This window comes from Medicago truncatula, chromosome 5 (genome assembly GCF_003473485.1).
Source record: "Medicago truncatula cultivar Jemalong A17 chromosome 5, MtrunA17r5.0-ANR, whole genome shotgun sequence".
Classification (NCBI taxonomy): Eukaryota; Viridiplantae; Streptophyta; class Magnoliopsida; order Fabales; family Fabaceae; genus Medicago; species Medicago truncatula.
In genome coordinates this window covers 42,365,715-42,383,245 of record NC_053046.1, presented here as the reverse complement: position 1 = coordinate 42,383,245, position 17,531 = coordinate 42,365,715, and the positions used below count along the sequence as shown (strand labels likewise).

At 31.0% G+C, this 17,531-nt stretch overlaps 2 protein-coding genes across 3 annotated transcripts; both read left to right on the top strand.

The window, feature by feature from the left end:
• The first annotated feature begins 2,230 nt into the window (after positions 1-2,230).
• On the top strand, positions 2,231-8,659 carry LOC11431550 (tubulin-folding cofactor A). 2 transcript variants are annotated; one of them, XM_024783412.2, is made up of 5 exons: positions 2,237-2,386; positions 5,767-5,882; positions 6,483-6,642; positions 6,868-6,954; positions 8,360-8,659. In XM_024783412.2, the coding sequence occupies exons 3-5, from the start codon at positions 6,490-6,492 to the stop codon at positions 8,462-8,464; spliced, it is 345 nt and encodes a 114-aa protein (XP_024639180.1). In that variant the 5' UTR covers positions 2,237-2,386; positions 5,767-5,882; positions 6,483-6,489; the 3' UTR covers positions 8,465-8,659. The 2 variants fall into 2 exon arrangements, with proteins under 2 accessions (XP_024639179.1, XP_024639180.1); XM_024783411.2 differs by lacking the exon at positions 5,767-5,882 and having other exon boundaries at positions 2,231-2,386.
• Positions 8,660-11,108: 2,449 nt separating this feature from the next.
• LOC11431549 (uncharacterized) lies at positions 11,109-13,584 on the top strand. Its single transcript, XM_024785257.2, has 7 exons — positions 11,109-11,308; positions 11,392-11,478; positions 11,573-11,770; positions 11,875-12,039; positions 12,177-12,230; positions 12,419-12,562; positions 13,179-13,584. The coding sequence occupies exons 1-7, from the start codon at positions 11,123-11,125 to the stop codon at positions 13,329-13,331; spliced, it is 987 nt and encodes a 328-aa protein (XP_024641025.1). The 5' UTR covers positions 11,109-11,122; the 3' UTR covers positions 13,332-13,584.
• The last annotated feature ends 3,947 nt before the right edge of the window (positions 13,585-17,531 follow it).

Here is a 17,531-nt window from a genome sequence, read left to right as displayed (position 1 = left end):
TCTGGACGTTAAGGAGTGTTAGTAGATGCCTACCTTGATTAATATATTAATTTGATTAATCTATTACCAGTTTAGTATTGAGCCTATAGGGTCACACACAAACAAGTGTTCTATTTCTTGCTAAAGAATTATTTTATTATTTGATCATTAAATTGAAGAATTTAATTAATCAAAATATAAATTTTCTAAGTGAAATATTATTGTATTTTTGCTAGTACAAAGAATACAAATAATATATATAAATAAATTAGGCATATTATTTATTTTTGAAATAAATAAATAATTAAACAAATAAGTAAATGTTAGTGTACGTCATATACTATCAAATGATTATGTATATTTATATATGGAAATTGATAAGGGTCAATGGTTGGTCATATATGTATATATATGGAATCAACCGTACGACTTTATACACACACACACACACACATATATATATATATATATAATTATCATGAGAAGAAACAGGTTTTCAAGTAAATTAACATTAAGATATGTTAATTGCTTTTTATCATGATTGATCATATGAAATTAAAAGGTCATTAAGATTAGTCAATACCTCCTATTTGATGAGAGTGTGTGTGACTTATAAATAAACCTTAAGTGATTTGATCACGACACACAACACAACAATACAAAACATAAATATGCTCTAGTTTTTCTTGTTCCACTACTCAAAGGTTGAGAGTAAGAATTGATCTCGGTGTAGATACACTTAGAGTCTTCACATCTTTAAAGAATTTTTCATGCTTTAAGAATTGATACAAATGCACACTTTTAATATCAAATTTATAATTTTATAATTTAAGTGCAAAATAGATCCAAACTTTATTCCGTTACATGTGTTTATGAACACTATTTTTACTTATGTATCATGGAAAATACCCTTGGCTGTCTTTCCATGTTAGGCTAAAGGTAGAATAACATAATAAAGCTGTTATCAACTTAAATTATTTTTCAAACTTCTTTAAAAAAAAAACTTGGATTATTTTTCAAACTTGTTTCAAAAGACATTTATTAAAAAGGTTGAATTGAATTTATCGAAAAGAAAAGTTGATTTTTTTTAAAGGAAAATAAAATTTGAATTGAACTTAGATAAAATTCATAATAAATAATAATATCATAATACTAAGCAACACAGATGGTTTGAACCAATTTAAACATAGCAGCATGAACACAGGTTGGACCAAAATCAAATTCTAAATCCCTACTCAACTTTCTTAGATTGAGTTCAGCAAACTAAAATTTGAAGAGGATTAAAATTCAATCTGGTATTTTTTTTTTTTAATGAAATCACTTGAATTATTAGTGTGGAGTTTCAAGAATACTTTTAATAATTTTTTTTTATCATAGAATCATTTTGATGAATTGTGAAGGTGAGAGAGTAAGTGTGGAGTTTAAAAAATAGGGTTAAATATGTTTTTGATCCCTATAAAATTGGGATATTTCAAGTTTATTCGTTATTTAATTTTAATAGTTCTTTTAGTCCCTAAAAAAAAAATTATGCACTCAATATTAGTCTCCCTCAATTCAAATTTGTTTAATTTATGCTTAAACTTTTGATTTTTTGAACAACTTTTTTACAGCCGTGTTAAGAATGTTGCTAAAAGTTCCTCTGCAAAAAATTATCGCAAAATTTGAATTCTACGTCCAGATTTAGTTAATTTTATCTTTAACTTTTACCGTTTTAAAAAATTCATATTCAATTCGTTTTATGTTAAAAAATTCTAAATTTTTGTAAATGAACCTTTGATAGTGTTCTAAACTTGTCTAACAAAAATAGTTCAAAAGTTTAAGAGCTTAAGGATAGTTAAAAAAAAATTGTTGTAACAGGGATTAAAATTAGAAGTAATTTTTTTTTGTAGGGACTAAAAAACCTATTAAAATTAAGTAAGAATTATATTCAGAAGTTCCCAATTTTATAGTATAGAAACCAAAAACATATTTAACCCTGAAAAATATCACTTTTTATTTACTAGAAACCCTTTGCATAAGAGTCCCTCAGCCCGACCCAATTTACTGAAATTAAGTAAAATAAAGAGCAATGATATTTGTACATCCATTTAATTACAACTTTGTTTTTCTCTCTTTTGATTGGTCAAAAACAATGGAGAGAGAAAAAGGAAGAGTGAGGATAACAACATCATGTGAGTATGAGAGAGAAAGTTGTCAAAAAATTGTAGCAAAATAGTTGTACAAATATCATTTCTCTAAAATAAAATAAAAACCCGTACCCGATTCAGAAACCGGTATGTAAAAATACCCGCGTACCCAAAGTTAAATCTAAAACCGCAGCTTCTGAAATAGAATCACTGCGCTCATTTCGTGATTTTCTTCTCTGTTCAAGTCACAGCAATTTCAACATTCCAGTTTTCCCCATCTCGTAAGTTTCAACATTCCCTTCCCATTTTTTGAAATCTGAATTTGAAATCAATAAATCAAACATGTTTATACTGTTTATTCAATTTTTCAAGTGTGTATACCAACTGTTTGTTCAAATGCCTGAAAAAATATATTTATACATGTGAGGCACCGACACTGGAAACAAGACTAACATTGACACAGTTAATTATTTGAAAAAATTACAATTGATTATAATCACTTGTGTCGGTGTCAGACACTAACATATGTCGAACATTGGACACGACTTCGATCAAATGTGTGATGTTACAGAGTTCATTTACATTAAAGTTTTACTTTGCTAATTTTCATATTTTGTTTCAAGTATTTTTGTTTTATAGTGAAATCTATGATTCTGATATGTTTGAAGTTTAGGGTTTCTATAAGACATTGATATTTGTTATTTTCCTCTATGCGTTACACATTCTTTCTCTCTCCAAAATATTGAAGAAGCAAAATCCCATAATAAAAAACACAATAAAGAAAGGAGCATATGGTGATTTGATTTTCGGTTCCATTTAACTCATGTAATTAGGGTTGTATTCCATTTTAATAAAAATCATTCACTTTTGTATTGGTGATTTTTGGGTGCTCCAAATGTTTGCAAAATATAAGTTGGAGATGGTGGTTACAGATATACTAAGACCTGAAAGGTGGGGGTGGACCGTAACAAATGGAGGGTAAGACGTGATAAGGGGGAGAGAGAAGAATAATGAAGTTGTTGGGTCCGATCTGGTGTGGATACCACATGATACCATCTTATAAGTTCCTTCATCTAATGGCTTTTAATCACGGTCAACTCATTCTTTGGGCGAGGGACATAGTTGAGCCCTCACCCTAGAAGCCACCATTTGAGATAGTTGAAATGTGTAGCAATATAAGCTGAAAAAAGATAGGTGAAAGTAGAGAATCAGGAGAGAAAGGTTTTTGATTTGTTTGATGAGTGGAGAGGATTTTCTATTTGGTAAAAAGTAGCTAAATTCATGATACTCTAGGGATTTACTTTGTTAATATCCCATTTTTATTCTGTTATGTTTCAATCTTGTTTGTTTTATAGTCAAATCTGTGATCCTGTTATATTTAGAGTTCAGGGTTTCTGTTTGTGTAGTTTAGCGTTTTGATATGTTTGGTGAGTAGAGAAGATTTTCTATATGCCAAAGTTGCTGAGTTTTGTGATTTGAAGAATGGAGTTGAAGTATAATTTTCCTACATTAATAAGCACTCTTGGTGTTTCATAAGTGGAGCATAGACTTATGTTGATTCTAGGGGAAATTGCACGTACCTACCTACCTTTAAATTGCACATACTCTTTGTGTTGTCAAATATTGGTTATGGCGCCGCCATGGTGGATTGCGGTGGCAGATTTTCTTATAACTGCCATGGCCAATTTGTGAAGGGTGGCGGTGCCAGGACGTCTTATGGCATATTTTTGGCTTTCCACCATTGATAACTCTGGAAATTACACCCCTCTATTTTGCAAAAGACATTTATCTCCCTTCAATCACACACCCTCTACAAGGGATGCATTCGTGATTTAAGCATATCGTAGGAGACTTGAGTGTATCACACATGATAATATGTTGCCTACAGGATTCACAATGGATCCATTCTTTTCCTGCATCTTATCACTGGTAGTTTTACAGTATCAGATTATCCTTCAGTGGTATTAGAAGTATAAAAGATAGTTAGACTTTGTTAGTAGGTGCTTTGTGTGTTAATCCTCCATAAGCTCTATACACATAAAACATCCTGTACTCATTTTCTGTATCTTTTAATCAATATGTTGCCTTTGGAGTATACTCTCTACCCTTGGATTCCTTACAAACGATCCTAAACTAACAATGGCAACTGACAACTGTTATCAGAAAATACTGTTTTTGTGCGTTCTTTCATTTTTTTGTACTGGAACTTAATGTGGGTGCTTAATTACTGTCACTGTGAATGCTTCATATATATGCTCTTTTGTGTCTGACATAAGATAGGAAGGGTTGCAAGGCAAAACTGCTGAATCTTGTTTTGCATAAAACTAGTAGTTTTTTTGTGGCTACATTCTTGTTCCTACTACTTAATACACCGGTCCACTTTTTGCATATGTCTCCTCAATCTCTTCTCTACTATGAATTGATGCTACACCAGAGTTTTATTCTGTTAATATTCCTCTTTTGTTTTGTTTCAAGTATTTTTGTTTTGATAGTGAAATCTATGTTCCTGTTAGGTTTAGAGTTTAGGTATTATGTTTTGTGAGTTTAGGGTAATTGAAACAGTTAAGAGTGTGTAACAATATAAGCTGAAAAATGATAGAACGAGGTGGAGAATTGATTAGTGCGGTGGGGGTGGGGGGGAATGGTTTTAGATATGTTTATGCGTACAAAAGATTTTCTATATGGTAAGGAAGTAGCTGAGTTTTTGGATTTGAAGAAAGGAGTTGAACTTGAAGTAGAACTCCCCTCCAATAGGAGCTCTTCCTCTTTTTTAAGCAGAGCTTAGGCTTATGTTGATTCTAGGGGATATTGCACACACCTACCTTAAGATATGCTTAAATGAAGTTTTGTCAAAAATTGGTCGTGGCGCCGCCATGGTGGATTTCGGTGGCAGAATTTTTGACAACTGCCATTACCAATTTGTGAAGGACGGCGGGACCAGGATGTCTTGTGGCGAATATGACAAGGCCATATGGTGGATTTTTGGCTTTTCGTCATGGTCCGCCATTGATAACTCTGGAAATGACACCCGTCTTTTTTTTGCCCAATTTATTACCCGGGAACCCAAGGTTAGATCTAACTGCAACTTGTGAAATAGAGTCGCTGCACTCATTTCATGATTTATTACTCGGGGCAGATTTTCTTCTCTGTCCTAGTCACGGCAATTTCAACGATCTAGTTTTCAGCATCTCGTAAGTTTCTGCTATTGAAATTAATAAATCAAAGCTGTGTAAACTGTTTGTTCAAATTTTCAAGTGTGTCTATCAAACTGCTTGAAAGAATGTACTTATATATGTGAGTTTTTGTCATGTGAAAACTTCATTTATTGTTTGTTTATATTCTAATGATCATGACTTTCGATATGTGAAAATTTCATGTTGTTTGTTTACATTGATGATTATGGGTCAAAATATTCTGCTCCATGCTCTATTATATGTGCTTAACATGATAACTTTTATATATATATATATATGTATTAGAATAATTTTCAGAATTGATAGGAATGTGAAAATAACTAGCTGGAAAATCAGTGTATGTTATTCACTGTTGATAGCTAGAATTAAAATTTATAATTTATACTGTGTTTGGTCGGGTGTTACTATACAAAATCTCGTGTCCCAAGGCTCATAAAACGTGAAAATAACGAAGCTCAAATTTGTAGAATTGGCCAAACGCAAGGTTGCTGGGTATCCCACCGTGTAAACAAAAACACATGCTTAATGGTAGAGTAGAGGACTCTGCCTGATCCTTATCTTAGAGAATAGATTGAAAACAAAGGTAACAATTTTTGTTAATCATTTTGAGTAAAATATGGATCGCTCTTGTGCGTTTATGATTTGTTTGCAATAATGAAACTACAATATTAGGAAATAGAGTGCCCCAGCATAAAAAATAGTGAATAAGATAAACCATAAACCTGGAAGTATAATATATATGCATGCGTATGTTTCATTATTTATGGCAAAAAGTTAAAATTTAATGGTAAAGTAGAGGACCCTGTCTTATCCTTATAAAGAGAATAGATCAAAAACAAAGATAACATATTTTCTTAATTATTTTGAGTGAAATACAAAACATTGTTCATGCTAGTTTATGGTTCATTAGCAATAATGAAGGTATGAAACTAAAATTATGGGAAATGGAAGATTTTCGGGGAAAAGTTTATTGGGTTGTTCTGAATTCTGATTGGTTTCTTTTGGTTACCTTGTTTGTTGAATTTTCTATAAAAATGACGGGTTGTTTTTTTCTTCTTGCATCAGAGCATGGGAAAGATTGAGATATCACATGTTGTGCATTGTGATTTAGAAAAACAAATTTTACATTGAAGTTTGTTTCTTTGTTTATATTTTTTATTTAAATGTTTTTGTTTTGGTATAGGAATTCAATGGATACTGTAAGAAGCCTGAAAATCAAGACGAGTACCTGCAAACGACTTGTGAAGGAGCTGCATTCTTATGAAAAGGAAGTTGAGAGAGAAGCTGCCAAAACAGCTGATATGAAGAACAAAGGAGCTGACCCTTATGATCTCAAGCAGCAGGCATGCCTAAACATTGTGCTTCATGCATTGATTTAACTTCTTAATGTTTTCGAATTGATTACTGTTTTAGAAAAGCTTATAAGTTATAATAAAAAAATCTTAATTTTTGTACAGACGGATTTTCATTATTTTAAATAAGACATTTTGTGGTGTTTGCCATTAGTTTGTCATTTTCTTTCCTGTGTAAAAAAGATAATTATGTATTATGCTGACCTGATTGGACAGGAAAATGTGCTGGGTGAGTCAAGGATGATGATTCCTGACTGCCGCAAGCGTTTGGAGGCCGCTTTGGAAGACTTGAAAGGAATATTGGTACATATATTTCTTGTTTCTATGGTCACTGTATATTTTAGTTTTCTACTTTTCTGTCTTGTCATGGACATTGGTAACCATGCTGACATGTTCAGTATTTGGTGCCTTGCCTTTATAATTAAATAACTCAGCTTACTTCATTAACTCTTCCAATGGAGGACGATACTTGCCAATGATTATATGAATTATATGAAATAGATATTGCAACAGGAGTAATGTTAAGTCACTGATCCATAACATGTTGGTTTGAGACAAAATTAGTGTTTAAGTATTTATTTCCTGGGACCAAGTGGCTGGCTTCTCTCATATTATGCTACATTTTTCTCAATTTGATTTCTACAACTTTCTATTTTCAACTGTGGCATTTTGAGAGTCTAATAGTCGCTGTAATAGAAACCTTTGCTTTGAGTTAAGATTTGGGTTATCGGGCGATACTCACCTGCTGTCATGGTGTTTGGAACCCAATTCAAGCGAAATAGAAAGTTGTATTGTTGATTGAAAACATACTATTGCAATGAGTAAACCACCCTAATCTCATAGCAAAAGCTCCTAAGAGAAGCTATTTCTCTGCCAATAACAAACAAGCTACTAATATCCTACCCTTTACTCTTCCTCTTACTACATGAGTTGTATGGTCTAACAAACTTGCCAACTCTTCACTTGTAACTAATTCTCTCCCCTAAGCATTTCTTTTTCCTTACACATATAATCCTGATCCTGGGCTCCTTACACATATAATTCTGATCCTGGGCTTCCAATGATTTAAGCCCATAAGCTTTTTCACCCATGTTCCATGCTCTATCACACGTGGCATTGCTTTGTATCAAGACTTAGGCTTGAATGTATGATTGCAGAAGTTCATTTCCAGCAATTCTGACATGATCCTCTAATGAAATTGCTGGAAATGAACTTCTGCAATCAACCATGCTCCAAATAGAAGAGCTCAAACACTGCCATATAGTCATATTAACAATAGCCATCTGCTTCCATTTCTTCAGCTCTTTATAGGTTGTCTAGCCCTCCCCCTCCTATGACAAAACACTATATTTGCCAATGTGGATTAGTAGAAGCTCGATGCTGATAGTATAACCATAGAAATTACAACTTCTCTTACTACATTAAATGCTTCTCTAAGCAACAGTCTCAGCTACACCCTGGCTAAACTAATCATTTTGCTCTCTCTAGTCTCACCTAGCCCCCCAATAACACTGTTTAGCCACTAAGGTGGCCATGTTAACAAAGCCCTATGACACATGCTTTATCTTACTACCTAAACAAAGTTGTTTATTCTTTTGTAGCATGTTAAACTTTTTGTAGTATTTGGTATAATTGTTTTTTGGGACATTTTGTTCGCATGTTTATGAACCAATTCTTTTTATGTGAGTATATATTTGTCTGCTTTCAGGCCGAGTTGTTGAATGAGACTGATAAAAAGGAAAGCCCTGAAATTGATGAAGCTCGAAACACCATTGTGGAAGTTGAAAAGGTATTTGAAACAATTGAAGCTTAGGAAGGCAGTTACACCAGTGTATGCGGTGGACGATATTGTGCCTGTATTATATAGTTTCTCCTTGATCTTCAAAATTTGATCGATGCTGAAAAAGTTTATGAAACTTGTGACATTTAACCTTATATATACTTAAGTATGACATCGATTTACTTTTCTAAGCTGGATAGCATCATATTATTTGAGAAAGTTTTTTTATGCGTATTGAGTAGACATCAATCATTCCACTTGAGAGATGGTGGCGAAGAATTCCCTCTTTCTTTTTAAATGAAAACTAATCAAAAGCTTAATCAACATTGATATTAATTACTATATAACATAGACGTGTAAAAAAAAAAAACTATAGTTTCCTTTTCATTGTTTTGATTTTGATATTATGTCTATAGATACGGTTCTGCAAAAATACTCCTCACTCATTTCGTACCCAAAACAACAACACAGATGCAGGAATATAATACAATTTTTTTCTTGTATATACTTTTATAATGTTTTATTTTTTATTAATAAGGTAGAATAAAGATATACTTGATGAATTAGTAGTTAATATTATTTTGAAATTTTATAATGACATAATTAAAAATAGTTTTTAACGGAAGTGTTCAAATGGAGAAATGATCAACTTTATATGTTAGTGTTCAAATGGAGAAACGATCAACTACTAAACACACCCTAAGTGATTTGTTGACTTCGTTGCATCTAAAAGTAGATTATGGGAAGTTGTTATCTCATAATGAGAATTTTGGAAATTACTTTCATGTGTTTTATCATTCTCATTTGACCTCGTGTATTTTCAAGTCCATTGCAACAAGTCAATTTTGCTAAAAGTAGATTATGGGAAGTTGTTATTTTATTGGCGTTGATTAAATTTAACTTTAATATAATTTTAAAAATCATTCGTTTTGCTAACTTTTTATGCTTGTCCCTCTCTTAAACTTTTTACAGAAAAACTGAAATGTACATATATTATAGTATTAGTCTAAGCATTATTTATCCCAAAAGCATATAGAGAAAAGGGTTAATACTAATGGTGTTTTACCCTTATGTAATATAATTTATTTTCGGTTTTACTCTTTGTAAAATATTTTTTTTGAATTTCGTCCTTGTAATTTGTAGATTTTTTGTTTTGAACCTTCATGATTACAGGGGGTAAACCAAAATCGAAGATATGACAGGGGGTAAACCAAAATTTGCTCAAATTACAGGGGGGGTTAAACCTAAATTTGCTCAAATTACATGAGCAAAATTTTCCATGAAGGTCCAAAATCAAAAAATCTCAAATTACAAGGATGAAATTCAAGCTCTCAAAAAAAAAAAAAAGGGATGAAATTCAAATAAAATATTTTACAGGGGGAAAATCGAAAATGACCTATATTACATGGGGTAAAACACTATTATCCCTAAAGAAAATGACCAATGTATTAAATTTAGTAAAAAAAAAAAACGCATTCAATTCAAATTATTGACATAAGATATTGGACTTCAATTAAAATACTCCCTCCGTCCCAGATTAACTGAGCCAAAAGCTCATTTCACACGTATTAAGAAAAATGTATAAATGAAGGAGAAAGAAAAATAGTTTTAAGTGCACTTGTTAAGTATTGGTGCATTCTAACAATTGTCGTAAGATCTCTCCAACAAGCCGGCCCTAATTTTCTTTCTCTAGGTTTTCTCTTACAGTTTCTCCATTGAGGGATGATTTTGGGTCAATTTTTGACATGAAATCACCATTCTTCATCTTTTCTCTCTATTTCAATCTAAATAATTTTCACATAGATCTAGGTTTTTTTTTGTTTTTTCTTTGTGATTTCATCATCTAAGTGTGGTGGTTTGTTGTTCGTCGTCTTGTGCGGCGTTGTTTGATTTCCCGTCTTCGTGTGGTGTTCGTTTGATTCATATTGAAAGATCGATTATTCAATCAAAGATTTGGGCGTCAACGTTGCAGATCCGGAGGCCATGGATATTCCAGTCACTTTAATTTTATCATATATTTTTGCCGGCATTATGCCGTTATATGCTATTAACTTGGATGCTGTGAGTTTGTTCGCAGATTCATCCTTTACGTTTTTAGCGGTGTTAATGATGTAATCTCTCGATTTGAATGAATGCATATCATTTTGTTTTTGTAAAAAAAAAAAAAAGTATTGGGGCATTCTCCATTATCATAGATTTAAAGTGGAATAAATTAAATTGAGAATGATGAAAGTAATATTAATTAGAGTTATAAATGAAAAAATGTAATTAATATTGTATTGAAAAGTAAAATCACTCAGTTATTTTGGAACACTTTTTTTTTTTTTTTTTTTTTTCAAATGACTCAGTTATTATGGGAGGGAGGGAGTATTGTATTAGTATTTCATATGTCCTGAAAGTCAATGTATATATATGCATTATTGTATAAAAATTATATTATTAATCTTTAATATTTTACCTCAATTAAAAAATGCATTGAACTTGACCAAAAAAAAAATGCATTGAACTTGATTAAAAAAAATGCATTCAATTCATTTTATTGACTAAAACCCAAAAAATATTATTGATTTATGATATTTTACCTAAATTACATTGTTGTATTATTTAAATTTTCCTGAAGCATTGATGTATAAATAGGAAAAATACCATTCCTCAACCAAAAAAAAAAGATAGACAATATACTGAACTATTATGATCCATCGTCAAATTATTACTTTTAACAAGAGAATGGTGAAAATAACTCATGCATTGTTCTTTGTTCTGTGTTTGATGACTAGCAGTATTGGCCACATGGTTGATGGTAGGCATAGTTCGTTGAATGAAGATTTCGAGAGACAACTTAACCTTATTAACAGGTCTCATGTCAAGAGTATCCAGGTATAAATTTACACATACAGTTGTTTTATTCGTGTTTTAATTAATTTCATCACCCTTTTTAATAATTTTTGTGGTTTCTATAGACAAAGTCAGGGTATATAGTTGATTGTGTTGATATTCACAAACAACCAGCTTTTGATCATCTTTTACTAAAAAATCATAAGTTACAGGTCATTTTTTTTAATGTAGTTGATTTTCAATTTTTACTTTTATTACGTATAAAATCTCTTTTGATGTTAAAAATTTTTCTTTCTTTTGTTGTAGAGAAAACCAACTTTTGAAAGAAAAATTAATGAAACAAGTGCAGCGACTTCACCAACTAAACATGCATACGGGTTTGAGAAGGTTAGATGTCCAAAAGGAACTGTCCCTATTCGGAGGATAATCAAAGATGATCTCATTCGAGGAAAATCTTTATTCAATGAACATAGCCTAAATGAAAATGACGGCGCTATCAGTCATGTAATGTTTCTCACATGATTAACTAAATTTTCAATTTATTTAGTATATTCCTATTAAAAATATATAACTTTGTTTAGTAATACGTGAAACTAATGAATTTACAGTATGCTAATGTGTTTCTTAATAGTAAGGGTGGTCCTTACTATGGAGTCGGAGGAACTACTAGTGTTTATAATCCAGAAGTTGTTAAGGGTCAATCAAGTGCAGGTCATGTGTTTGTTCAAAATGGAGAAGGAGATGGTACTAATAAAATCGTTGTTGGATGGCATGTGAGTTTTAATTTATCCTACTGTTCCATTCTTATTTTATCCTAAAACCAGAACCATGCTTATGTATATAATTTAAAAAAAATAAAAAATTAACGGTATGAAAAATAATAGTTAATTCATCACATACATAATGGCAGGTATCTCCACTATTATACAATGACGGGGGAACTTATATCTACTCAGTATGGACGGTAAGTAAATGTTAGTTTTTGTTTTAGTCTTCACTTACTTAAAATATAGAAAATACTTCATATGTTCATAAAATTTGTTCTCATTAAATGAACTCATGTTTATATATATTTTTTAAATATAGTTAAATTGAAAATGATAGTTTTGTTTCTTTAAAATATAACATGATGTAAAAAACAAAAATATACAGCCAGATAATTTCAAGACCGGATGCTACAACATGTTGTGCCCCGGCTTCATTCAGACAGACCAATCATATTACCCCGGTATGGATGTAGGTGAAACATCTACCTATGGTGGAGTGATGATCGAGCTGCCAATTTCTCTTCATCAGGTCATCTCTTTATACGAACTTTACATTTAAAGTATTTATATCATTTAATGTGTAAAGAAATAATTTTCATGCTATACTTATATCAAGGTATACAACTCATAGAAATGATATAAGGAATATTAGACTATATACAACTTACTCTTTACATAACATTGGTATTCATCCTTGAAAGAAAAAAAATACATAACATTAGTATTCATCTATCTTTAGTTTACGCCTAAAAATATTATATGTTGTTAGTAGAGAATGACATATAGCCAAATTATGTATAAGTTGATGTCTAGTTAGTCGAATGAGTGACCATTCAAAATAAGAATCATCGAAGATGAGTTACCCTCTTTATCTATGAAGTATGGATACTCATTGGTTTATGCCTTTTATTCACGTTGAAAAAAGACGAATTCTAACCACTAGACTACTTGAAGAAAAAAAAAACTAATTAACTCAATTGATTGACAAAGTTGTTTTGTTGGCGTATTCACTTGAAGAAAGAGTGGAATTACGATTTCTAATTATTAGTAGAATCATCTTGTTAACCATATTTTTTTATTCATTGTTTATTAAACATTAGTTATAAAATTTATATTGACAAAAAAGTAATATGGTGTCTGTCCAGGATGAAAAGGGAAATTGGTGGTTACATGTGGTAGACAAGGATATTGGATATTTTCCAGCGGCTTTATTTTCTAAAGTGGGATGGGGTGGGTTCACAGTAACACCTACAAATGCTCTCAGTCCTCCAATGGGATCAGGACACTTTCCTAATTAATGATGATTTCATTTATGGATGCTATTTTATTCATGTTACATTTCAGAATGAATCTAGAAAAGATTATGGACCTGTTGAAGACTACGTAGAAGAATACAACGATGCTGGCACTGTTTGCTATGGTGTTGAATATTATGGTGATCAAAGTGGAAATGTTGGGTATTCTCTTCAATTTGGAGGACCTGGTGGTTATTGTGAGAATTATTAATTTTAGTGAACATCATTTGTTTATTACATAATAATAATAATAAATAAAGATGATTTCTATCCTTACCCTGTTAACGAGAATAACTTCTCCTTCTAATGATCTATCCACAAATATGATTTCCTCTTTTTATGATTTTGATAATGCTTTTCTAACTAATATAATGAAACAAACGTTGTTTAAGTATTCATGAAATATTATGTAACCAAAAAACAAGTATTCATGAATTTAATAATGGATGAATTGGATGGATGTAATATTTTTTTCAACAAAAAATAATAGTGAATTTTAATGGATTAATGAATTTTTTTTTATCCAACCATTATGATCAAAATCCATATTAATACCATGCATCAATTCTTGTTCAAAAAAATACCATCCATCAATTTTACCTCCCCTAATTGGAACTCATAGTCATGCCCCTGATGTAATCTAAGCCTCACTTTGTTGGCCCAGTTAATTGCTAAAACTGGGAGACTACTACACATAATTTTATTATGGAGAATGTTAAACGGTGCCTTTATAGCATTGGTTAAACAACCAAAATAAATAATAACTTTTTATTAAAAGTAGTGTAATTATTAATTAATCAAAAATTAAAGCTTATATTTTCAATGCTGTTGAACTTGCTACCATTGTCCTGTCCACAATTTAATTTTACAATATTAGATGTATTGTGGAATGTCAAGCATAACAACGTACTGCCAAATATATACAGATCTGATAGTTTGTTTTATTTAATAACAATGCATAAGATTATTGTATTCATAAATGCTTGAATGTCATAGGAAAAGTTTCAACTAATCATTTAATCAAAAGTTTTCTTTTTAAAAGTATTGAAATTCAAATAATAACCCACAAATATTTTTGCCTAATAGTTTCAAACAAGGGAAGGAAGATGCTATATACACCCTCCGGTCACTAATATAAGCAAAAAACTACATTTTAGGTTCATTTATTTAATGATGCACATAGTCTTTATTATAGACCATATTCATCATTAAATGAATGAACCTAAAATGTAGTTTTTTGCTTATATTAATGACCGGAGGGTGTAGATCTTATTAATCATGTTGAGTAAGATATAATAAGTGGAAAGAGAAGGCTTAAAATCATACGTGGATACATATATTTTTTTGTTCTGCATGGTTTGATTATTTGGGTGACTAAATAAATGATCAAATGCCAGCCAAGCAATCATACAATAAAAAATTCAAATAGTTCTCAAAACAATAGTAAGGACAAAAACCAAAAGCAAAAAGGAAATGAGCCAAAAGAAAGAATGGTTACAAATGAAGTAATATATAGTCGATATTTGGTTAATAAATTTGCATTATATTTTCTGGACAGTTCAGTAAATGTTAGGTACAATTAATAAGTGATTTTCCATCCCCGTGAGCTTAGCTCAGTTGGTAGGGATATTGCATATTATATGCAGGAGCCGGGGTTCGAATCCCGGACACTCCACTTCTCCACATTTAAATTGTGTGAGCTCTAGCCACTAAACTACTTGACCAAAAAAAAAAGTGATTTTCCAACCATGCCAAACACTTCAAAAAAGATTATCACAAAGGAATGATGACAAGAAACAAAACAAAAAATAGCATGTTGGAAAAGGATCCGAAACATCACAATGAACCAGATCAAAAGATGACTCAATTATTACCATGAGGTATGAAAGGAAGTCTACGAAATTTTGACATAGGGCAAATTTGACATGAACTAGAATTGAAATTCGTCGCCAACTAAAATCAATTTTTTTTTGCTTAAAATTTTCAATACATCATCACTCAAATGGCGACAACATTATAAATAAGAGGGAGTTGTTTAAAAGTTATCATAAAATGGTTGTACAAATAACATTTATCATTCAATCATGATGTAAACAACCGGCCTTAAAAATATACTCAATCTTTCTTCTTCTTTTTTCCCCTTCTATTTGCTACTCCCTTGGCATGTCCTAATTTTTTATGGTTATTTTTTTTCATCAAATTTTTAATGGTATGTTATGTAAAAAAAAAGAAAATGATTTATTTAATATTTTCAAATCTTATAAAAATGATTAGGACAAGGTTATAAAAATTTAGAATGTTTGTTAGAATAATTAATTGTTTGATTAATGGAAGATGCATCTTCCATTATGGTTGCATTTGACTCTCAATGTGATTTATTTATATAATTGAAAGTAAACCTAGGCTAGGGTCCTCATTATTGTTAAGCACATCAAGAGTAAGTTTGGAGGGTGTTGGTCTTGTATAGAACATGATCTTTGAGATTTGACTGTTATTTTATAGCGAATGAGTTGAAGCTTAGTTACAACATATTAAATGTGTAGTGTTTGTTAAAAGTATCAATTTAGCTAGCTTATACTATATATGAAATTAAGTAAAAGATATGTTTAATTAATAATATTTTTTTTTTTTTTTCAATCTAGATAACAAAGGTAAAATTGAGAGAAGAAATGACAATTTACAAACTTTAGTCCTCGTTTGGTTTTTGCAATGGAAGACACTAGGCGCACGTCCTGCTACTTGCCTCGCATTCGACATGTTTAGGTCCGCGATAGTTGATGTGTTTATGTTAAACTCATATTTACCTGAAACAAGTATTTATATATATTTTAATTGTCAAGTAGTCTAACAAATAAAATTTCACTTTTAAAATAAATAACCGAGGAATTCGATGTTCAAACATGGTCCCAGCATGCATGCTTGCATGCTTACTCACATGGACAGTAGCTTTTTGATATGGGCAAAATCAATTTTCTTCGCATAACATTTGTTGACCGCTTTGCCCTTCATTATTACTCTAAAAGGTTATTGGATTTCCTTTCACGTCATTTACAGCTGTTGTTACCCTCTGCTTCTCATTTGTTCCTACCACAATAACTTCTCTTTTCATCTAATCAGTTTTGCCTCAATTACTCTTCTTTTCTATTTCAGTATTCAATATGTTATTGATCAACAAAAAAAAATCATCACAAAAGGTTAGAATGATATTTTGATCCATCAATGCATCAGATGATATTTTAAACAAATCATCACCGCTTATTTAAATCTGCTCCATGATGATGCCTTAGACATCAAGAGGGGAAATTTGATATACACTATTGATTCCATTATTTATATATTGGTTATGAGATACTTGTTGTCTGGGTCTTAGACTCTTGACATTTAATCAAAATGCATGCCTTTGGATCGAACACAATTTTTATAAGTCATATGAGAAGTTTTTACTATTAAACCTAATATATATGTGTTTGTGCTATGGAGCCTGAAGGGGGAAAGATGCAACTTCTAGTGCCCTGGGAAGGACAACTTCGTTTTAGATATTGAATTATAATCCAACTTTTTTGTTTTTTATGAACTTAGGACATGATTCAATTTGTTTTGATTTTAGAGACGATTTATTTAACAAGTTGATGTAAATTCTAAAAAATATATATTCCTCTAATGAATTTTTTGTTTTGGGGGTTTAGGCAAATTTTTAATAATACTCCTCTTCTATGTAAGTTGAGGGTTTCTAGTTACATAGATATTTGAAAAATGTAATACCTTAGCGTGCGCGCGCACCTATTATTAGAAGTCTTAGTGAATTGAATTCTAAAGATTTAGTGCATGGTTTACCAAAGTTGAATGTCAAGAAATCCACATGTGAAATATGTGTGAAGAGCAAGCAAAGTAGGATGTCATTTGTATCTGAGGCTACTAAAATAGCAAGTGAAGCATTACATGTTGTTCATTGTGATATTTGTGGCCCTTTTGAGGTACCTTCTCTTGGTGGTAGCAAGTAGTTCATTATCTTTATTGATGAATTCACGAGAATGATTTGGTTGTATACTATTAAGCTTAAGAGTGAAGCTTTAGAAATATTCAAAAGATTCAAAATCTCAGTAGAACATAATAATTTTAACTTTGAAATGCTAAAATTTAAAAAACAACAACTCAATAATTTTTTTAACTTTGAAATGTAAAACCAATTTCCAAACACTGATT

Excerpts from the sequence above, each read along its gene's own strand:
- LOC11431549 (XM_024785257.2), top strand. The coding sequence starts at position 11,123 with ATGATCCATCGTCAAATTATTACTTTTAACAAGAGAATGGTGAAAATA. Across the intron at positions 12,231-12,418 it reads ATATCTACTCAGTATGGACG|CCAGATAATTTCAAGACCGG; the intron begins GTAAGTAAATGT and ends AAAAATATACAG. Across the intron at positions 12,563-13,178 it reads TGCCAATTTCTCTTCATCAG|GATGAAAAGGGAAATTGGTG; the intron begins GTCATCTCTTTA and ends GTGTCTGTCCAG.
- LOC11431550 (XM_024783411.2), top strand. The coding sequence starts at position 6,490 with ATGGATACTGTAAGAAGCCTGAAAATCAAGACGAGTACCTGCAAACGA. Across the intron at positions 6,643-6,867 it reads CTTATGATCTCAAGCAGCAG|GAAAATGTGCTGGGTGAGTC; the intron begins GCATGCCTAAAC and ends CTGATTGGACAG. Across the intron at positions 6,955-8,359 it reads AAGACTTGAAAGGAATATTG|GCCGAGTTGTTGAATGAGAC; the intron begins GTACATATATTT and ends GTCTGCTTTCAG.